The 24334-nt window shown below is 43.3% G+C and overlaps 1 protein-coding gene across 1 annotated transcript in view; it reads left to right on the top strand.

Annotated features, from left to right (window-relative positions):
* The first annotated feature begins 1048 nt into the window (after positions 1-1048).
* The window catches only part of EPM2A (EPM2A glucan phosphatase, laforin), a 121827-nt gene continuing 98541 nt past the window's right edge, over positions 1049-24334 (top strand). Inside the window, exons 1-2 of the mRNA XM_088474515.1 lie at positions 1049-1169; positions 6949-7209. Of these exons, the coding sequence (XP_088330641.1) occupies positions 6954-7209 (256 nt within the window). The 5' untranslated portion in view covers positions 1049-1169; positions 6949-6953. The remainder of the gene's footprint in view (positions 1170-6948; positions 7210-24334) is intronic.

Genomic DNA, 24334 nt, shown 5'->3' with positions numbered 1-24334 from the left:
TGCCTGAGCTGAGGGCCTGATTCAGAGGCGCTCGCAAATAGCGAGCACTTGCTCTGAATCAGGGCGGCCGCTTTTTTTTAAAAACCCGGCCTCCTGGCCGCTCGCTAAGCTGTGGGTGACCAACCACAGCTTTAGCGGGCAGCCAGATGATGGTCGCGACCATCGGGCTTGCGACAAGACCCTTGTGGTAGGGTCTCATACCCGGAAGCCCCAATGAGCTTCCTGCTTTAATAGAGTAAGAAGCTCACTACTGACATCACGAGTGATGTCAGTAGGGCCGCCCACAAACGGCAGGCGTTCCTTCAGAAGGAAGGAACGCCTGCGTTTGTCCAGCCACCCCGCCTACAAAACGGGGCGTGCTGTCGATCAACATCGACAGCCACCCCATTTGTAGCGAGCCCCGGAGCGAGTGCATTTATCTCTCGCTACGGGGCTTGGGCACGCGTGGCACGTGCGCAGTGCCCCACCATCAGAAGGGGTGCTGGCTGCGGAGACGCTGCAGAGCTGGAGTTGTAGGAACACGGTGAGTGGGGGGCCCTGCCTATATTGTCAGTCTTGGGCCCCACGATTTCTGATATGGCAGCCCTATACTTTGGTCCCGATTTTTATTTTATGGGGGGGGGGTGTCACCATACGTTACAGCACCGGGTGACACCAACCCTAGTGACGCCTCTGAGTACCAGAGCATGTCACCCTTTGCTTTCGGTCTCCATGCTGCAGCAATGGGCTAATTATATTTCAGAGAATAGAAAGTGAAATTAAATTATTTCTGAGTGACATGGTACAATGCTGGTAGCTGTCACACAGTGAGAGACCAATGCATTCTTGCTTAGAGATGAGTAGAGCATGTAAAATAATACTGTATAATGGATAATAATAGCATTCCCTGTGATATATAACACAGCACAATAGTATAACATATGTAGTGAAATGTCAGCACTGCAGCATGTATATTGTTCTTTGCGTAGAGACTCTCCTGGCTTTAAATATCACCCTCCACCACAGCAGGGTCCTCCCCCTCCTCCTTATGATAGATGTGTGACCCATCCCACACACATACACAGTGAGGGAGGGAGGGAATGCTCCCAGCTTGGGCCTGTGTGTCAGCTTCCCAGCACTGCAAATACACTAGGCTTGTCCTCCAGGCCTGAGCTGAGCTGCACAGTAAGGTACAGGAATAATTATACATATTTACATCAGCCCCTTATACACCCCATTATATTAGTGTATTCATATTTACAGCATAGGTGACCTGTCAGGTTTGTGTCACTGCTTCTTGTAATATATAGTGCTAGTACTGTATGTGTGGTTTATATGCTTCCTCCCCCTTCCAGGGAGGAGATACAGTAGCAAAGAAAACAGCAACACTGGGTTCACCTGACAAAGCTACTTGAAAATCAGGAAATAGCAGGTTTCCCTTATGTGGATCCTATTCATGGCTTCATTTATTATTATTGCAAAAGTAATACATTTTAATTTTTGAATCTCATATAATTAAGGCTAAATATATGTCTCACAATAAGAGTGTGCTTCAGTTCAAATGGCTGCAAAAAAAGCTAAAAAACAAACAAATGTAATCACATCTATAATAATCACATTATTGCTGTGTCAAACCACAGCTTTGAAGATAAAATCACAGAAAATGCTAAAATGGCTGTCTATTGGTTACATTGCTGGAGCTAGCTGTGTTGTACATGGAGTAAATGATGCAAATTGTACTTGGTATCATATGAGCAGTACAGTATTTAGGGTTCCTGGCAGGACTTGAATAATTGAAACCTCTACTCATCTGCATCGCAGCATTGTGGAATGTGCTCGCTGCACTTTTGGGCTACAACAGGAAACCCAGAGTAAGGCTGGCCACACATCTAAAGATTATCTGTCGAACCAGCCAACTAGTTGATTGGTTGGAATGAAAATCTGGTAACGTATGGGAGTAAATGATGATCAGCAATTTGCTCCTAAATGCCAGAATTAGATGAAAATGGGTGTTAGACAAGTTTGTTAAATGTTTGATCTAAACAATTTGTTCAAACAAAAGTTTTTGTCCATTTTCCGGCATTTGGGAGCAAATTGCTGATTGTTATTTACTCCCATACCTTACCAGATTTTCATTCCAACCAATCAACTAGTTGGCTGGTTGGACAGATAATCTTTAGATGTGTGACTAGCTTTAGGCTGGGTACACACCCGAATGATATCTTGACAATTTGTCATATCGCCAAGATCGTCTGGTGTGTACGCAGGATTGAGCGCTCCCATGGATCGCATGCAATATCTTCTGATATCAGATGATGTTGTATGTGGTGCTGTACTGTATAATGAAGGACAGAATGAGGTATCGGTACGTCGTTCATTACATCGCTCCTTGTGTACCGGCAATTTCCACTGGATTGGACCAAAGGGTAATCGGTCGGTCTATTGAGACGATTGCTGGGCATTTATATGTGTACCCAGCCTTAGGAGCTCAGGAGCTGATTCAAACCCTCTCGCTAGGATGCGTTAGCTCATAGCTGCCGATGGTTTGCATTGTGTGCATGCGTATGCATTGCAATGCGCGTGCGCAAACCACTGCAAAAGTTCGGGAAGCAATCGCTCGCCCAGCATGGACTGCCCAGCAGAGTGAGTGACAGGAGAAGCCGTTTGTGGGTGGTAACAGAGGCATACCACTAGAAACGGGTGAGTGGAGGTGCGAACGCTGGCGTGCCTGAGTGTCTCAACGCCGTTTCAGAGGCGTGCATAATTAAAAGGCAGCGTCATAGTACACATCACTTGGTTGTATTTCACACTGAAGTGATCACTGTGCTTGCGGCAGGGTATAGTCTACCTCAAGCGCTGCGATCGCATCCGATGGTCCTCGATGTACCAATGTTTTCATGCACTTCCAGGAGATGACGTGTGCAAGTGGGCATCTTAAGAATGGCTGGTGGGCATCTGCATACACAAAGTGAACGCACACCAAGACATAGTGGGCATGCTAATGTTGTGCCGTGCGATCGCACCTCCCAACTTTCCTGGTTTAGGCTGGACAGTCCCCATGAAGAGGACTAACCTGCCATCCAGTGGACTAGGATATTTGTCATGATTACATAATATTTGGGTGGTATGCCCTGCTATCAGGTGCACCTTCATTGCATTGTGTATTAAGGAAACTGGTGTGCGCAGGAGACAGCACAGGAGGTGTCACAATGGGACATCAACCTTCTATCCCCACCCCCGACGGGTAATGGACTACTCCTCCCATCCCTCCCGGACATAGGCCCTCATTCAGAGCCACTCGCTATTTGCGGTCGTTCGTTCTAAAACAAGGGGTGGCTATTCAAATGAACCGTTCGCTGTTTGCGGTCTGTTCACGCCTCTAGGTCTGAACAAGCGAACAAAACTTGCGTTCGTTTTTTTAAAAAATACGCCCCCTAGCCGCTCGCATCCTACGTCATGTCCGCTATTTATTAGATTAATCGAGTACATCGACCAGGGTATGAACTGCTCGCTTTTCTTGGGGCTGGTGTTTGCTACCACAATTTTGCGAGCAGTTCTGGCTCTAAAATAACCCAGTGACGTGGTCAATGACGCTGCTGTTTTAAATATGCACACCCATAAAACGCCCGTTTTGACCTTTAAGCACGCCTGCGATCGGATCTCCACTCCCCGTTTTCAAGCACCTTCCCCTGTTACCACCCACATACGCCTCTTTCTGTCACTCAAATTATCAGGCATTCGCTATTTTGCGAGCACATGAATTTCGGCCGCACTGAGTTGTTCGCGCATGCGTATAACGATCCGTACGCATGCGCAGTTCAAATAACCTCACTCGGAGCGAACGAGCAGCGACTTGCGTCCGGCTCTGAATCAGGGCCATAGACTACATTCTTGGTCGACCTGGGCGGTGAGTAGTTTATGTCCGGAAGGTGGGAGTAGTCCATGGTCTGCCTGTGCAGACTTCTGTACACTCATAAAAGGACAAGTGTCTGTGCGGTACAAAAGAGGTGTTTTATTGAGTTGTGGGTGCCCCAATGCTTCAGAAGTACTCAGCAAGCCAAACTTTTATGTGGTCTGTATTGCATTTGAAGTATGTATTTGCATCACATAAAGTCACACCCCAACCAACAGGAATAAACAGTACAACAGAGTATAAGAAGCTTACAGCGTAAACCATTCTGCGAGCATGCAATTTTCACCCGGTCTCATTTTTACAGGCCTTCATTCTCAAAATGCTGTTTGGAAGTGCAGGATCTCTGTTGGGTTTTAGATCACTTTCCTTATAAAGCAATTTACATTAAAAAAAGAAGAAAAAAACATATTGGCTTCAATTGATCTGATTGTTTAGATGCAAATTATCCTCTGTCACAAAATATCAATACATTATTTAAGTTTAATATCTGGTTTAACATCCAATATTTGGGTTATAAGTTTGATTTAGCCACAGTCTAGTGCTATAGCGTCTATACTAAAGCCTGTTTGTGTGATCTCAGCCAAATACCACTGGTGATCATAGATATGTAACACAGTTGGGGTATTTCCTGCTGAAGACTAGTATAAGAGTGTATGACAGTATGCACATTTCTGAGCTTTAATTTCTTTCACCACATTTTTAGTTATTATTCTATGCAAGTGCACTTTTGTAACATTTTATGTTTGTAGGGAGGACAGAGTACTTTGGATGAACATGATAACAATCGTGATTTTAGTTACATTTTATCAGCAAATTTGTAAACATCAGTGTGTGAATTATTCAGGCAATGGTTACTTGCACGCCGTTAGTGCAAGCAAAGATATATTTGAATAAGTTCTAATGGGTGTGAAACAAAATGCCAATGCTCAGGTTGTCGACTTTCAGAATGGCGACACCAAAATGTCAACATGTTCTGAATGTCGACAAGTGTGAGAGGTAGACAAAACAACATTCATAATATCAACATTGTGAATGTAGACAGTCGGCATGTCGTCCGTGCTGGTTTGCATTCACGTGAAACATTTAATTTTCATGTTACAAATTGAGGCAAAATTAGATAACCTGTCCGTATTTAAAATACGGGATATGATAAGTTGTCCCCAAAACTAATACATTCGTATTTCACTGCCAAATACAGATACATGTTAAAGTTCTGTAATGACCTACGATATGCCCAGATCTCCCACATCCTGGCATATATATATATATATATTCACATACATCCATGTATGTTAATTTTAATATGTGCGGTCTGTTGGGCATATTTATATGTATGTGTATACATACATAGGGGTGCAGCTAGGCTTCCTGTCATCCTGGGCAAAAACTCAGCTCAGCAGGTAGTAGTCACCCTTGGCTAGCTCGCATACAGCTATCAACATTGTAAAGACTAAAATGTATGATGGAAAAACCCATTTTTAATCCCGTTACATTAAGGTGCCAGCACCTAAGCATTTATTTTGTGGTATCAACACTTTTCAGTGGAGCATGTAGGCTCAACTTTCCAAATACTCAATGGCTAGGTACTGCTGTCTGTACTACACTACCTCACCCATCACAGAGCATTGCCTTGACCACCATATAATGCAGAGAATATTGTAGTGACTGCTATATACTGCAGAGAGCATCAGTGACCACAATGTAATACAGATAATATTACACTGACTGTCATATAATATGTACATAGAGCATTGCAGTGACCACCTTATAATAGAGAGAACATCACAGTGACTGCCATATAATACGGAGAGCATTGCAGTGACCACTATATACTGCAGAGCGCATGAGTGACTACAATGTAATGCAGATATTACAGTGACTGCCATATATTACATAAAGCATCGCAGTGACCACCATATAATACAGAGAACATCACAGTGACTGCCATATAATACAGAGAACATCACAGTAACTGACATATAATACGGAGAGTATTGCAGTGACCACCATATAATACAGAGCATCTCAGTGACTGCCATATAATACAGAGAGCTTTGTGGTGACCACCTTATAATACAGAGAGCATTGCAGTGATTGCCATATAATACAGAGAACATTGAAGTGACCACCATATAATACAGAGAGCATTGCAGTGACTTCCATATAATACAGAGAACATTACAGTGACCACCATATAATACAGAGAGCATTGCAGTGACTGCCATATAATACAGAGTACATCACAGTGACCACCAGATAATGTAGAAAACATTACAGTGACCACTATAGAATGCAATAAACATTTCAGTCACCATAAGCCATAAAATGCAGAGAACATTGGAGGATGGTGAATGGGCGATGTTTCGGCCCGAGAAGTGAATGGTCAGGGCTTCGGAGTGCTGCTGGTGGTGAAAGGAATTTATTTTCCTGTCAACACTGTCTGCTCTGCAGAGAATCCTGATTGCCTATTTTCATGGGGTCCTGGAGCTGCAGCTCCACCCAACTTATTGTTAATTCGGTCCAAACGTATACAATTCTAAATTATGCTTTGTTTTCTGATTATAAGAGTATGATGTATTTGCATTTTACTGAAAGCATGAATCATTTTTACAGTTCATGAATATTTAATTTCAAAGGTTTTGGTTAGACTGAGGTGTTAGCACCTGTTGTAATAGTCTTCAAATCAGGCATGTCCGAGTGTTCTCACTTATCACACGACGAATGTGAGCATTTGAAGCGTTGCACAGGATTCAATTAGATAAAGCTGATTAAGAGAGATTGTTTTAAAATAAACTTTTGATGCGCTTTGTTTTCACAAATAAATACTTTGTGTAAATTGTAGTTAATGATAAATTGATATGAAAGCTGCTTGTGAGGTGTTTTTTTTCAAACCTTAATTTAAAATTCAATGAAAATAATTTTCAGATGATATATTAACATTGCAAAGTGTGGTAGCAGTGGAACACCCAGCATGTGTCGTTGTAGAAAAATATATGTAATGGTAGGATAATGCATATATTTTTGTCTATGTAACAAGAGATCCTACTCTATTGCAGTGGCCATGCAGCAGATGCTGTTCCGGTTTGGTGTAGTCATCACATTGAGTCACTCAGACACTGAACTCCTTGTGCTTGGATCACGAGCGGAGATGGGAGCCTGGGACACTCAAAATGCTGTTGCCATGAAGCCCACGCGCTGCCCTTTATCCATAACTGAACCATCTCTATGGGTGGGGGAGGTACTACTGGAAGAACCGTATACTGACAACTTTTGGTTCAAGTTTATCAGAAAAGAAGTTGGAGTCTTAATTTGGGAAGGTGAGATAAAAGCTGCTATAAATTCTTTGAAAGCATAATTACTAGCTAAATTTACATGTACTTTACTGGCTACCAGAGATCAAGGTTTATTTTTTTTATTCCATTTTTTTTTAAATAAATCCTCAAATCGCATCTATTTTGGTAATGAAATGAAAGCCGTGTGACCAATACCTTGCTTTCTCTTTTCCCATTCTCCAAATTTGTGTTTAAAAGGGACAGTTTGGGCTTGTTTTGTTTAGTGTGGAGATTAGAGACATGGGGGCTTATGTAATAGGGGACGCCTGCGAGTTTTCCCGTATTTTTAAACTGGAAATCATTTTAAAGGCAAAACTAGCTTGGTTTTGCCTTTAAATGACTGCTGCTTTAAAAATACGGGAAGACTCGCAGAAGTTCCCGCAGCGGCTGCAGCTCACACCCTATTACGTAAGCCCCATGGGATTAGTAAGGAATGATCTTGACATTTAGTTATTTTATTGGTAGTTGTGGTGTGAATATTTTGTATTTTTTTCCCTTTTCCCTCAGACTGTACAAAAAGCAAATTACATTCATTTTGGTTCACTCATGGTTCACTTTGTTTTTTAAGTAATATTATAATATTATTGATACCGTTTGAACAGCATCGATATTAGAGAGATTTGATTGCACAGACCAGATTGCCCATACCTCCCATTTCAATATAAAATAACTTTGTCACACAGAAACAGTTTGCGGTTCCAACACACACAAAGGTACTATATTGTAAAAAGGGTATAATCAGCCTTAATCTATACAATGCAGCTATATACAGGATAAAGACAAAGATACAATTACCAACACTTCGCCATGCGGTCTGGATCCTAGACTAACAGCTGTCCATCAGGATTGCTGTGTGTTTCTTTAGGGTCAGGCAGGGAGAAAGGTAGCAAAGGAAAAGGGATGGGATCCAGACTGCATGGCAATTTATAGGTGTACAATTACCTTTGAACATAAGCTGAATACTCAGAGGGGTTCCCTATTGGCCCTTTATTACTGAGTCACAATGGTTGTTGCTATTCATTTGTTAGTAAATGGTTGACGTCACTGGAGGTTGAACTGTTAAATAAATCCCTTTGTACTAACATTTGGCATGCAAATCTACAGGGGAGGTGTACAGTGATTTATACAGTATAGAGTATAATTCTTGGCAGGTCTTCATAACTCGATAGTGATCCCTTCCATATTCATTCTGTTGGTTTCATATTCCTGTTGAGACAGAGGGAAATCGGTAGATACTACTCATGACCCATTTATCTTATTCCTAATCCCAGATATCATATAACTGCTATTTAACATGTAACATTCATTGTATACCTTTAAAACACATAGCATTGTGCGTATCTCAGTCAATTTAGGGTTAAATGGGATATAAGTTTGTGTAAGGAAAGGCTGCTGTCCGTTGGGGTAAGGTTTCCGACAATAATACTTAAAAGCTGGCTATGCGATTGAAATGCAAAACAGTATTTAAACAGTATTGCTGTACTAACTTTATGTGTTTATGTAATGTAAAAATTGCGCTTAACTGTTGTGAGCACAGAAGCATGGCTCGCCATTCACAATATGACGAGTTGCGGGGGCATGGGATGCGTGTGCATGTATAGCGAGCATGTGCAATTAAGCGTGCGCAAGTGCGTTGGGAGCCTGTGTTCGCATAAAATGGCCGTGGACGATCAAATCGTCCAATGGATGTCGTGTTGCGATTCGTGCACAATTAAGCGATCGCAACCAATTTATACGGTTTTGACAATATATATTAGTGTGTGTGTGTTTTTATTTGCTGCTTTTAATTGTATGGTAGTGTATACTTAACTCCTTCACTTACCTAAAGGCGGGTATCCACTAGAAGATCTGAAAACGACTGCACGATTACGACATTGTAATCGATCAGTCGTTTGTCAGTTGTGTGATGAGCCTGCACTGAATGAGCAGTCGTTCAGTGCAGGGTTATCAATCATCTGGAAACATGCTGAATCTGACGATATCGTCAGGTTGACCAGCATGTTGGAAATATGATAGATGTCTAAACGACCAGCGGGCACGCGCATCGCTGGTCATTTTAGACACTTTTGCAAACTATTTGCAAACGATTGAACGATCAAATGATCGTTATCGTACAATCGTTCATAAAAATCGCTAAGTGGATACCCCCCTTAAAACTGCAGAGGACTGGTGGATCCGATTACAAGATTTCGTTATTTGCAGATGATGTTTTGCTTTCTCTCTCCTCACCCCACACTTCTCTGCCAAATTTGTTCCAACTTCTCACTGACTATGGCCGTCTGTCGGGCTATAAAATCAATTGGTCCAAAACTGAAGCCTTGCCTCTCCACATTACTCCGGCATGTTTGTCACTCTTACAAACCAACTACAAATTCTCTTGCTGGCCTACAAAGTTCCGTTACCTAGGCATCTATATTACAAACCATTATAGTACCCTTTATAAAGGGAACGTCTTACCATTGACATCGTCCATCAAAGCAGACCTGCATAAGTGGCAATCTCTTATCATCTCTTGGTTGGGTCGTATAGTGGTCTTTAAAATTAATATAGTTCTATGCCTTATGTACCTGTTTCAAACTTTGCCGGATAAAGTACCAGAATCGACTTTAGCTCAACTACATGCATGGTTTCTCCGATTTGTGTGGAGGAATAAGGTGCCCAGAACGGGATTTTCGACTTTACAGAGACCCGTGGTGGGAGGTGGGAGGGGTTTCCCGGACATCCATTTATACTATTACACCTCTCACTTGAGTCAAGCTAGTGCCTGGTTCGTCCCCACCCCCCACTCTTAGGTGGCTCCAATTAGAGACAGATCTAAGTCATGCTACTTCATTGGCAGCCCAACTACTACTACCCTCCAAGTCCAGATTTCCTTACATTGGTTTACATCCTGTTATTAATTTTACTTGTCAGATCTGGGACTACTGTACCCGACGCTTCAAACTCCTCTCGTCTCCCTCTTCCCTTACACATTTATGGCATAGTCCTGCCTTCCCACCGGGCCAATCCATGGTACGTGCACGTCCCTGGGTCAGCAGAAATATCCGCTTTGCTATAGATATCATGGATAATGGTTTATGTATGCTGTTACCGGATATTATAACTAAATTCAATTTCCCCGAGGTGAACCCTTTTCTCTGCTTTTAATTGAGGCATTTTGTGTCCTCTCTAACTAGCCCAATGCCACTTTGTTCTCTGTCAAATTTAGAATCTCTATGTTATCGCAGTCCCCTAGCTTAGGGCATTATATCTGTCATTTATTATTTTCTCCTATTGTGTGGACAGTCTCCTTCCCCATTGTTTGAACCTCAATGGAAAAGAGACTTAGGTCTACCTGATGAGCAGACATGGTCCGATATTTATATATCTGTCTCAAAGACATCAATTTCAACCTTGGTGAAGGAGAACGCCTATAAGATCTTTTACAGATGGTACCTGGTCCCTACTAGGTTACCTAAGATGTTTCCTTCTGTTTCCCCTCAGTGCTGGAGAGGTTGTGGTGCCCTAGGTTCTTCTATTCATATATGGTGGACATGTCCCAAAATAGCGCTCTATTGGAACATGATTCCAAATTTGTTAAGTACAGTGATTAATGTTTCTATAATAATAATAATAATAATAATAATAATAATAATAATAATAATAATAATTTTATTTATATAGCGCTTTTCTCCTAAAGGACTCAAAGTGCTTTACATTTACAGTACAAAATACAAAATAAGCTTAAACAAGGGACATTAGTGAAATGCTTGGGTGAATAGGTGAGTCTTGAGTCTATTTTTAAGGGATTCTAGAGTGGAGGCCTCTCGAACTGTGCGGGGAAGTGAGTTCCATAAGGTTGGAGCCACAAAACTGAAAGCTCGACCCCCAGACGAATTCCGTGAGATTCTAGGTACTGTTAATAATCCTTCGTCAATGGATCGCAGTAATCGAGTGGGACAGTAAGGAATCAGAAGCTGTTTCGGGTACCCTGGGCCATGGTCATGAAGGGCTTTGTAAGTTATTAATCCAATCTTGAAAGCAATTCGCCATCTGACAGGCAGCCAGTGAAGGGAGTAGAGAATGGGTGTTATGTGGCTGGAACGGGGCTGGTTGGTTAATAGCCTGGCAGCTGCATTTTGTACCATCTGCTAGCGGTGTAATTCTTTTGCTGGGAGACCAAGGTAGAGGGCCCTTGGTCTTTTATCTTGGGTCTACCAATTGCAGCACTCTCCAGTAAGCTGATGGTTCAAATATTGAACGCAGCCAGATATCTCGTTGCCTTATTTTGGAAGCGTTTAGAAACTCCTTCTCTCCACCTAGTTATTGATAAAGTCTGGTACCTAGCGAGTATGGAGAAGATCACCGCATATCTTAATAATAGATCCTCTAGTTTCTTACAGGTCTGGAATCCTTGGTACAACTACCAAAGCTCCTCACATAGTTCCCACTCGTTAGGTGGCCTTTCAGCCCTTCTGTTCTGACCGATTGTTTCTACAGACTCTCCTAAAACTAGTTCAGTACCATTTGTTAATGCTTCGGTCTCTGTTGAGGTGTTATACCAGTGAGGTCCTTCCACCCCCCTTTCCCCACCACTCACTTTTCCGTTTCCTCTTTCTCCCCCCCACCCTTATCCTCCACTTTTCTTTTCTCTTTTTTCTCTCTTTTCCTCTACTCTTGTTTCTACAGCTAATATCGTACAATTGTTCATAATACATTGTTACACTATATAGGATCATATTTGTCCAACATGTTCTTCAGATGTATATTTGACTCACAATGTTTTCTTTTTCTCATCTAAAGACTACTTGTCACGAACCTGGGCTGACTCGCAGATACAACAATCTGGATCAGCTGGTTGTGATGCCGGCGCACCGCGGTAACTTACCAAAATACATGGTTCTTTTGCCACCACGCAGACTGTTCTCCGGAGGTCTGCGATCTCCTAACAGATTAATAATAAATCACATTCAAATGACACACAAATATGTAGCATGGGCCTATCTAGGCACACAAGTTCAATAAGAATCACGAAGAATATGCTAGATTAAATGTGTTTAATTCAAAAAATATTTTCAAGTCTTAGTTACAAAAATATTAATAAAGTGACAAACAGATTATAACGCAAATATTTTCTTAAAAAATAAAAGAGAGAAATAATTCAGAGCCCCTAAGACAACTTACACTAAAGTTCTTAGCACTGCTGATGGGGTGGGGGATCTCACCCACAGGAATATCCTGATGCACTTCCAGACCTGACTGTCTGAACCCCAAGGAGTGAACATTGAATGCTGGATGGTATTCCCTTTTTATACATCCCTAATTCTTTGTTCATACTTAACAGGGTCTCCCAATCAGGTCATCAGGGTTTGAGATTATTAGATTTCCAATACAGGGTTACCTGGCCAAACTAACAGGGTCCCTGCTTTAAAGATAAATGATGACATAACTCACTCTTCAACTTCCCCCTTCCAGACCTATAGTGAATACCATATCTCAGCCTCTATAGAATAACAATAGTCTTTAGAAATAGGGCACTGGGGTACAAGGAGGTCTGGTTCTGGAATAACCATCTAGGACACTGACTTCAGGGGTCATAAAAAGTGAGAGGGCTAATTGTTCACACAGGACCTCATACTGTGAGGGATATTCATTCTTTTGTTATCTGCAAGCCATCCATTTGCTAATTCCAGGCCTTTCTGACCTGTACACCAAATAGCAATGGACATACCCAGTTTATACAGTCTATAAAACTAGAGGACACACAGTTATATAACACTCCTCAAATCACAGGACATTGGCCCTCATTCAGACCCGGACGCAAGTGGCCGTTCGTACGTTCGGCGTACTTACAGACATATGTTAATTCAAGCACTCGCTCGTAATTTCGAACGCATCTAAACATCCTCCCCAAACTCTACCGACCCCTCCTCTAACTAACGAGCGTGCCAAATAGCAAGCGTACATCCCCAATGCGGCTTGCAGGGAACGCACGCACAAGTACAAACCGGAAGTGGGCCTGTCAGATTCCGATTACCTGCTCCTTTATTCTGCCTACCTGCCTCAATCGTATCATGCCAATCAATATATCAATTATCTTAATTGCTCTTTTTTTTTTTTTTTGGCAATGCAATAAACTTTACTCTTGTCCGTGTTTGTGTTTACCCGCAGAATACGTACGGCTTAAACATTCGCTGTTATTTGTCAAAATACATGTTTGAGACAATTAAACATTTGTTTTATTTGTTTTTAACCACGCATATTTTCCTTGGTTCATTTCTTTATTTAAATTAGCTTACGCATGTCACTGCATCAAGCCTATCATAACTCTCAAAAGATTTGTGGCCCTGTCGAACACATGACTCATACACTAACCAATAGAATTGGTCCTGTTAATTACCCAAATACATTAGCCAATCAAATTTTTTTTCGGGTCTTTATTAAAATAGATTTTTAGAAAATACACCATTGCCATCATGAGAGCCTCGGCATTCACCAGGCGCGAGCTGATGGTGTTAACCGAGGTCATGGACAGGCGGATCACCAGCCAGCCTCCCCCCATCACCAATAGGGAAAAGCGTTCCGCATATGCGGAGGTACGTGGCCGCCTGCGTTCCTTCGGCCAGCTGGAGCGCAGGTGGTCTGACCTGCAAAGGTGGACGCCCCGCTTGCTGGCATGCTTTCGCATGCAGATTGCGGAAAGTAAGTTTTTCTGACTGTGGTTTTCATGTTTTTCTTTGTACTCATATCTGCATGCCCATGTTTTCATGTATGTCCTATTTATTCTTTGTACTCATATCTGCATGGCCATGTTTTCATGTATGTCCTATTTATTCTTTGTACTCATATCTGCATGGCCATGTTTTCATGTATGTCCTATTTATTCTTTGTACTCATATCTGCATGCCCATGTTTTCATGTATGTCCTATTTATTCTTTGTACTCATATCTGCATGCCCATGTTTTCATGTATGTCCTATTTATTCTTTGTACTCATATCTGCATGCCCATGTTTTCATGTATGTCCTATTTATTCTTTGTACTCATATCTGCATGCCCATGTTTACATATTTGTGTTGTCAAAAATTAGCGTTTAACTAGGTCATGGTTGAAAATAACCACAATTTGTTTCCCATCTTTTAGGGGCAGAGCGAAGACTACGGCGTCATCGCCGTCAAAGACGGCGCTCTCGGCCCCTCTCCCCAACCCCCAGCCAAACCTCCACACCCCCAAATTCCCTTATTTCCCCCTCCTCCCCAGCCTGCACAGACCCTGTGGAAGATGTGTCGGGGCTCCTTCCCCTCCATCCCAATTCCCCCCTCCCCTCCAACCACCCCTCTCGTAACTACCCCCTCCCCTGAATCCCAAATCACCCCTCCAACCTCGTTGGGGAATGTTGGCACCTCCGAGGAGGACGAGGGAGTTGCTTCTGTCCCGGGCGTCATTTTGAACGGTATGTGTTTTTTTTTTTTTACTTTTTTTATAAAAGTGTTTGTATGTAATCCTGTGTCTGTGCCTTTTTTGGGGGGGTTTGTCAGAATTTGGTGTAGATTTATGTTTGTCTTTACCTTTTACTGCTGATTTCCCCATACACATATCACACCTGTCAGAATCTGATGTTTTTTGTTGCAATTTTTGGGGTCTCCATTTTTGGGGCCTTGGTTTTTTTGGGGTAAATCTGCTTTTGGTCACAATATTGTCATTTTTGGATAGCTTTGTTTGGCTTGTTTTTTAATGTGGTTTCATTAATTATGTATTAAGCCCCACACTTTTCTAACCCACAGAGGAACAGAGGCGTTTGGCGGACTTAGCCGGATGCGTAGAAAGGATGCGGTGCTATGTCATCGGGCTGCTGGTGGTCCTTGACCATATGTCTGTCATCCTGCGTCCCTAATTTTTTTGTGTTATTAAAAAATAGTTGTATTCAGTAAAATTTTAAACTTAACGTTCTGTCTCATTCCTTGTCTCCAAATCTTAGATTGTTTACACTGACATAAGTAGACTCTTCCAGCAAGTATTTGCAATTAATGTCACTAAGATTGTGTGTTGTATTTTTAAGGGAAACAGGCACATGAAACACCTAACAGTAACAATCTGCTTGGCCTTTTTTTGTGTTTGACAATTTATATATTACTACATTTTACATGTTCCAATTTGGGGGGCAACCTGCTTAGGCCGAGATTACAAAGACTACTGATTGTACAGGATTCCTTTTGGTGTTGGTTTTGACCCAGAAAGCATCTTTAAATTTAGATCAAATTGCGTCATTACAGAATTAACCCTTAATAAATTTTAACGTGGGTGAACCTGGTTACACTTGCTTGTAATGGGCAATAAAATGACCAAAATTACACTCTCAAAACATTTATTCACAGCATAACTAAAATAACAAAGTGTTGACTCACAAACAATACACACAGTGAAAACCAAAAATACAACCCATAAAACACCATATGAAAAAAGAAATGAAAAACCAAGAACTGGTTGACGAAGGAGCATGCCAACATGATTCCACAAATGTGGCGTTGCAATATGGGTTCCAGAATATATATCCAATGTGTCCCCATGAAGGTTTTTTATGGGTAGCAGGAAGTAGTCATCGTTAGAGTCCCAAAGATTATGAAATCAAACAGAAGATGGGAAACAAAAATCAAATTAATTAGATGTTCTCCAAAAATCCTTACCACATTGTGTCTAAACACTTTTGTGTTGCCAATAATTACCTAAAATATCTGGCCACCACATCATCGCGTATGGCCCCCCCCACATACTGACCTCCGACCAACCTCGGGGGGGCCATCCTCAGGCAAGGCATCCTCTGGCTGCATTGGGACACCACTCCTTATGGCGATGTTGTGAAATATCCCACACAGGACCACAATTTTCGAAACCATATCCGGCAAATACATGAGCTCGCCACCAGAGCGGTGGAGGCATCTGAATCGGCCTTTTAAAAGGCCGATACAGCGCTCCACCACTTGCCTGGTGGCTGTAAGTGCGGCATTAAAATTACTTTGTGGCCCTGGTGTGGGAGCCAAATAAGGAGTGAGCAGCCAGGGCATGCAAGGGTAGCCACTGTCTCCTGTGAAAAAGAAGTGACAACATCAGGATCACTGTGTATCAAGCTTAACATTGTTATGTACTAAAGGTCTCCACTTACCCAGAAGCCACGCATCACCAGCTTGTAGGTTGTTTAATTTGTGCCATATCCCTGATTGCCAGATGACGAATGAGTCATGTGCACTTCCGGGTAATGTTGCATTCAGGGACAGGATCTGGAGGGAGGCATCACATACCACCATTACATTCAGGGAGTGATAGTGTTTCCGGTTGCGAAATATGGCCTCCAGCCATGCTGGAGGCTCAAGTGGTATGTGAGTACCATCCACAACCCCTATGATGTGTGGGATGCCAGCTATTTGGTAAAAATTGGCCTTGGCCACACTAAGGGCACCCATATCCAAAGGCATTTTAATAAAATGATGGAGGTGCTTGAAAAGGGCCTCCATCACTGCCCTCAGGATCCGGGAAAAGGAGGATTGTGAGATTCCCGCCACTATTCCCACCGTTGTTTGAAACGATCCTGAGGCACAGAAATGTAACACCGCCATAAATTGCGTAAGTGGTGGTATTGCTGTAGGACTGTCAATTTGCCGCTCAAGATCACTCTCTATTAATGAGAGAGTGTCTATGATGATTTTGGGCGGAAGACGGTAGCGTCTTAACACCTCATCATCGGGCATTCCAAAAAGGGTGACACGTGTTCGATATATCTGGGGCCTTGCACGCCTACGATGCCTACGCCTGGGACGAGATTGAGGTTGGTCAGCTTCCGGGAGCATGGCCAGAACAATCCAACCAAGATCAACCTGAAATGGCAAGATTTGAATGTAAGGCTTTTTTTGTGCAAAAATATTTGAAAAATTACTTAGCTTGATGATACAATCCAATGATGCTTACATGCCGGGGTATTGTCATGATTGTCCAAACCTATAAATAATAGCAAATAAACAATGCCACAATTTAGGGTGGGCATTTAGGAATCTAAATTGGGTGCAAGACAAAACAGAAAAGGGGAGAAACACACATTTGGGCAAAGAGCAAAACGACAGTGCGCACACTACCTCAATTTGGGCCCAAATGTATTAAACAAATGCTAAAGGGAAAACACAACCAATTTCACGGTTCAAAATAAGCAGATAAAAATGCGCTAATTAGTTCGCAAATACAAGTCAAAAAAATAAGCAGATAAAAATGCGCTAATTAGTTCACAAATACAAGTAAAAAAATACGCAGATATAAATGCACAAATTAGTTCATACATTTCGGACTCACAAAACCAAAGGTTAAAAGTGTAAGGTCAAACAAAGTTGCGTTACAAAAAACATGAACATTTAATAAACAAGTGAAAAAATATACTTACCAATAGACGATATATAAGTCACCGGATAAAAAGGTCGTTGGGGCAGAGCCAAAAGAAACCTAACAAAGGAGAATTTTGTAAAAATTAACGATCCAAAATTCACAAAAAGAAGGAGACACAAAGTGAACAAAAGTAAGACGGCCAAAAACTTACCAAAACAAAACACGACAAAGAAAACAACCACACCAAAAAAAGCGAACGGAAAAAAAAAAACCCAAAAGACAAACCAAAAACAACTCCCAACAACGCCAAATCCAAATCCCACCAACAATCCACTCCGACCAACGTAACCTCCAACAACCAACAACCGCCACCTCGACTCGAGACGCCCCAAGCCATAAATAGTGTTTATTTTCCCGCACAAATTAAGGAGGGATCATCGGAACGCACAATCAATGATGCGGCCGAAAAATAAGGACGCATGTATAAATACGTCACGAGCCAAAAAACACGTTCTGGTGTATTTCTTGTTTGGAGATAAGAAATGCCTACAGACCAGGGAAACAATGGCCAACAGTCTGCCGGTAAGTATTTCATGCATTTCCAAGCAATGATTATTTTGAAACATAATATAGTGCAAGTTTGCAAGCTTAAATTTCTCAACATTTAAACAAATAGGTGAGGAGGATGACATGGAAGAGACTGCTGGGCCCAGTTTTCCGGCCAAAGCAGGGAAAAAGAAAAGGCAGCCACAATTCACAAGAAAAGAGATGGAGGTTTTGGTTCAGAAGTGTGTGGACATCCTGCCACAGACAGACAGGAATATGAGTGCAAGCCAGAAGTGGAGAATGTGGGAGGAGGTAGCCAGTGCTGTCAATAGGGTGGGTGATTATGTCCGTCTAGCCCGGGATGTCAAACGGCGGTAAGTAAAAACTTGACCCCCCCTAAAACCAAAACCCCCCCCAAAAAACAGAATAATGGTTCCTTTTTCACCCACAGATGGGGCGACTTCAAATATCGCCTGAAGCAAAAACTGGCGGACAGGGCTAGGCATGCAAGGGGGACAGGTGGGGGTCCCACCCCTGTGTCATTGGAGTTGAATGATTTAGAAGAGCTGGCACAGGGGTGTGTGCAGGCTGTGGAGGTGTTTGGCGTGTCCAACATGGATACGGACATGCCAGACTTTGCGGCTCCTCTTGTTGTCCCAGGTAAATATTGTGATGTCACCAACTCTGAAATGTTATTGTGGCAATATGTAGATTCTAATGTGACTCTTTTCTCATTTTTCCAACAGTGACACAGGCGGATGAGTCTGCTCCAGAGGGGAGCCTTGGCCGCAGAATTTCTGCTGGCTCTGCAGGGGAGGAACCAGTACATCCGGCTGAGGACCCTGCAGAAGCCAGTCCAGGGCAATCCCCCTCGCAGGCAGTGTCCCTCCTCACGGAACTCAATTTTAAATCGGATTTCCATACGGAGATTCTGCCGAGGATGGACGCCAGTCTGGTACGGGTGGCTGAGGCCCTGGAGCAAAATGCTGCGGCCAACGTGACCATTGGTCAGGCCCTGGCGGAAAATACCAGGGCCAACATCCGCATCGCCAATGCCCTGGAGCAGCTCGTTCGCCAGCACATAGTGGAGCCGACCTCCCTTCCTGCCGGAACATCAGGATCCTCCACCTCTGGCACAACATCAGCCAATCCTCCAAATGTGCCTAGCCCTGTGCCTAGTCCAGAGGCCACAACATCTGCCTCTGGACGGCCCAGCCCGATGACATCCCGGACCAGGTCTGGCGCCCACCCTCCCCCAGCCAAACGGGGTAAAAAATGTTGACAGCACTGGCTACTTTTCCCACTCTCCTTCTGTGCTTGCCCCATATTCCTTTCTGGCCAAAACTTCCCTCTCCTTTCTTGTGAATTGTTTTTAATTTTTAGATGTAAGTTTCCATACCTTTTATGTTTGCACAAATTAAAAAATTATTGGGAATAACACTGCCAAAAATGTTTGGGGCAAAAATGTGCCTGAAAATGTTTTTAGTTTCCAATAAATTTAGAAAAAATGTTCTACATTGTATTCTGACATTATTTTAGAAATGGTTTACATTTAATCCTGGCCCACAAGGCAAAAACGAGCTCCCAAAAAATGTAAATGAAATAAAAAAATGGCCTCTTTAAGGAACACTTTAAAATGTACATAAGGATGCAAATTCTCCAGACAAAAGCAAAATGGAAAAATACACACAAACATGATGACATTATTGTTACAATAGCACAAAAACCAAATATCAACCAAAAAAAACAGACCAACAAATGTACGCTAATTGATTGTGTAATCCTGACATTAGCAGCTATGATTTCCACCTGCGTACGGTTTTGTGCTAACCCAAAAAACTGATTTCAAAACACATTACAAGCTAGTTTTCAATACAAAACTAATTGGTTTTCTGACAAGCCGTGATTAATCGATGAAACATCGTGGAGGGCCGGGACGGAGGAGAAGGCCATCGCTAATGTGGTTGAGTAATCCAGACCCTAAGCTGTACAAGCAGTTTGAACGGAAAGAGGATCATCCAGTGACGTATGACTTGGTACGAACACATTTGACGTTCGCATCAGATAATGTATATACGCCCAAAAAATGCCACGCCTGCGTTTTCCATTTCCCCCCCTGTCAACGCCCAAAAACGCCCTGTTCTGTCAATCACATTTGACATGTCACTTCCTGTATGCAATTTGACGAACGAGACAAAAAAAGCTCGCAATATGCCGCACGCACATGCGCAGTGTTACACCGACGCATGCGCGGTTTCTCATCATCGGAACGCAACGAGCGTACTGCTGTTAACGAGCGGCTCTGAATGAGGGCCATAGATCATTATCAACCCCTCTTCCTGGAATTCCTATCTTCAAAAGAGGTGGGGTAATACCTCAGCCCTTCTAGACACACACAGTTCAATTAAAGGACTTCATAGTTCACAAAATATTATTTCTGGCGATTCTTCTTGCGATTAATCGTCACACTACTGTTGTGAATGTTTTATATATTTTAATTAAAAATAAACTGTTTCAAAAACTGCAGAGGACAAGCTCCACATGTATACAACAGCGATGTGGGGAATTAAAAAAAAAATGCCTTACCCCCACCAGTCCTGACAATGGGTGCGAGTGCCTAGTAATGCACATTGGGAAGTGACATTGTTGCGTTAATGTGCAAAGATGTCACTTTTGGAAAAAATTAAATTATGAAAAGGATGGTGGCACCTCATATATTGTCAGGGTGAACACACGCCTACAAACATGGGAGCACCCACATTTGGAAGGGGTGAGTTACTCCGTGCTTGCTGGTTTGAATCCCTGACCACCAATCCTGAACAAAGCCAACTTGTGAAAACAAGCTAATGACTTAGCTGCCATCTTGTGCACAGAGGCACCCACCTCTGGCGTCACTTACGTACCACCTACGACGCTGGAGCCTCTCCAGCTGTGTACAAATTCTCAGAGGCTCATTAGGGCATGCTCAGAAAATGGTCCCTACACACCCACTTCCTCCCCAAACACTGACTGCCTGTCACTCACTTTGCAAATAAATCCTTTCTGTGACCAGCATTGCTAACTAATTGCTGCATGTGCCAAATGAGGTTTTGACGCATACGCAGTAGCAAGAGAGCACTTCACTTTATCCAACATTGACAATGCTTCCACCTCAGAATCAGGCCATCTGTCTTTCAGAGTGCGCTCTCTGGGGATTGTTGTGCTGGAGTGCCGCACTGTTCACATAACCAGGACCCAGCGCAATGCCACTCCGATAGCAGATACGCTCACTGCCTTTCTTCCACACATCAAGTCAGCTTCCCTGTTCTGTCATCATTCGCACAGCTCCGACAGCAGATGCAAGTGACTGCGATCTTTCATTTTTTTTCTATTATCCCTAAAAGCGATGTAGTTTAAATCCCGGCTGTCATGATGCTGGCGCTCAGAATTCCGGCGCCAGCATCCCAACTGCCGGCATCCCGATGGTAAGTAGTGGAGTTGGGGGAGGGTCAGGGTTAGGCACTGGGGGGGGGGAGAGTTATGTTTTAGGCAGTGGGGGGGTTGGTTAGGTTTAGACTGTGGGGAGGGTGGGTTAGGTGTAGGGGTAGGGTTAGGCACTGGAGGGGTTAGGTTTAGACTGTGGGGAGGGAGGGTAAGGTGTAGGGGTATGGTTAGGCAGTCGGGGGGAGAGTTATGTTTTAGGCAGTGGGGGGGTTGGTTAGGTTTAGGCTGTGGGGAGGGAGGTTAAGGTGTAGGGGTAGGGTTAGGCACTAGGGGGTTAGGTTTAGACTGTGGGGAGGGAGGGTAAGGTGTAGGGGTATTGGTAGGCAGTGGGGGAGGGTTAGGTTTAGGCTGTGGGGAGGGAGGGTTAGGTGTAGGGGTAGGGTTAGGATACTTACCGACAAGTGTTGGTATCCTAACCCTGTTAGGATGGCGGCATCGGGATTCAGACCGCCGGGATCCTGAGCACCGGCATCCTGTACCCAACCCCTAGCATACACTAGCTTAGTGTACAGTGAAAGTATATATGCCTTCTGAAATATACTGTGTTATATGCATTGTTTATATAGATTGTATCACTTTGTTGGTCTTTATCTGTGACTGCTGTGACCAATGACACAGATTAATGTGTATGCTAATTAAAATACACTGTGTTAGATACATTATTCTGTGTGTAGCTAGCTATGTACATTTGGTCAGTGTGACATTTAGAGCTCAATCCTTAGGTGCGAGTTGGGACCTGCTAACTGTTCTCACAGTGAACTCACTCTGCAAATTAATTTGCAATATAATTCCCAACTCACATTGATTTTTTAGGAAATTTGTGTTTTTTTTGTGTCTACCCCCATGAGCTGGTGAAAAAGTAGGGACAAGGTGCAAAACCTCTGGTACCCCCCCAATGAATAATCATGTACTTGGATGGGGTTTAAATAGCAGATTTTGGATAATAAAAACATTAGTTTTCAGGTGAATATCTCTAAAAAGCTCAATTAAGGGTTACATTATGTGGGACAGGTTTGTCAAGGTGTAAATGATGTGTGACAGTTATGGGCAGGTGTAAATGATGTGGGACAGGTATGTGGAGGTGTAAATGATGTGTGACAGTTATGGGCAGGTGTAAATGATGTGGGACAGGGATGTGGAGGTGTAAATGATGTGTGACAGTTATGGGCAGGTACAAATGATGTTTGACAGGTATGTGGAGGTATAAATGATGTGTGACAGGTATGTGGAGGTGTAAATGATGTGGGACAGGTATGTAGAGGTGTAAATGATGTGGGACAGGTATGTGGAGGTGTAAGTGATTTGGGACAGGTATGTGGGGGTGTAAATGATGTGGGACACGTGTGTGGAGGTGTAAATGATGTGTGACAGTTATGGGCAGGTGTAAATGATGTGGGACAGATATGTGGAGGTGTAAGTGATTTGGGACAGGTACGTGAAGGTGAAAAATAATGTGGGACAGGTATGTGGGGGTGTAAATGATGTGGGACACGTATGTGGAGGTGTAAATGATGTGGGACATATATGTGGAGGTGTAAATGATGTGTGACAGTTATGGGCAGGTGTAAATGATGTGGGACATGTATGTGGAGGTGTAAATGATGTGGGACAGGTATGTGGAGGTGTAAATTTAGCTCAGTGAACTAAGAAAGTGCACATTAAAAGAGGAATTCTGCCAGTTTGAATTTCTCTCTGAAACTAGGCTCCTTATGTGGAAGATGTGGGAAATATTGTCTGGGAAGCACATATTTCTCCCACCAGAGCTGGCCGTCTGCTCCTGAGGCCTACAGGGATGCCATCAACCTGTTGGCATGAACCGCCTCCCTGGCAGTACGGTTAGGTTTAAATTCAAGCAAGCTAAAGGACCTCTGATGTCACAACCATGTGACCTGCAATGGCAGGGGCATTAGCGAGGTCGGCTCAAGTTCCGAACATGGGACCCTACGGGTACCCTTATGGGTCACTTTGTTCACAACGCTAAGGACAAGGTGGCTCGCTCCACTGCGCTCGTCACGGGTTACTATTCTCAATAGATGTCCACGTGGATAGTAAAACTGCAAGCCCACCGATTTTGCCACTTCCCCTGCAGTCGCAAGTGACATGCTGATATCAGAGGTCCTTTACCCCACTTGTATCTAGCATCAACTCTGGCGGTACTGTGCAAGAATCTGGAGTCTACTAATATTGTTTCCGGTCCCTGCCATACCTGCTTCTGAACACTGTCTCTGGACTAGGGTCAATCTTATTGGAAGAATCCTACCTGACTTGAGTGTGGATCCTACCTCCAGAGTGTGGAGCCTGCTTGGGTGACCTGGCTGCTACGTGGACACAATGCCTCTGCCCTGCCAGTGACTGTTCCATCCATGACAGACTGGGATGCCCATGCGTTACAGCGGACCTGCACACTCCAGACACTTAAAACCACTTTCTTAGCTCTCCGGTGCCTGTCCAGGCTAGCGCTGAGGTCTGCTCATGCTGTGCATCACTCCAGGATAGCACAGAGGTCCGCTCTAGCTGCACATTGCTCCCGGCTGGTGCTGAGATCTGTCTGTGCTGCGCCTGCCCTGTCCGCGCAGTTTCCTTTCACTGAGCATGGAGTTGGCTCTCTGCAGTCCCTTGCTCACAGCTTGTCTTTCCAGCATGATGGCACACAGGCTGCATGCCAGAGTTCCCTCCTAAACAACATTATGGGGGCAGCCATGGTGGACTCTGTCACCTGACGCTCTTCCTCCACTCA

Source organism: Taudactylus pleione, unplaced genomic scaffold, assembly GCF_031769625.1.
Source record: "Taudactylus pleione unplaced genomic scaffold, aTauple2 ptg000154l, whole genome shotgun sequence".
NCBI lineage: Eukaryota > Metazoa > Chordata > Amphibia > Anura > Myobatrachidae > Taudactylus > Taudactylus pleione.
The sequence above is the reverse complement of the archived record's forward strand: the minus strand, read 5'-3'. Positions and strand labels throughout refer to the sequence as shown.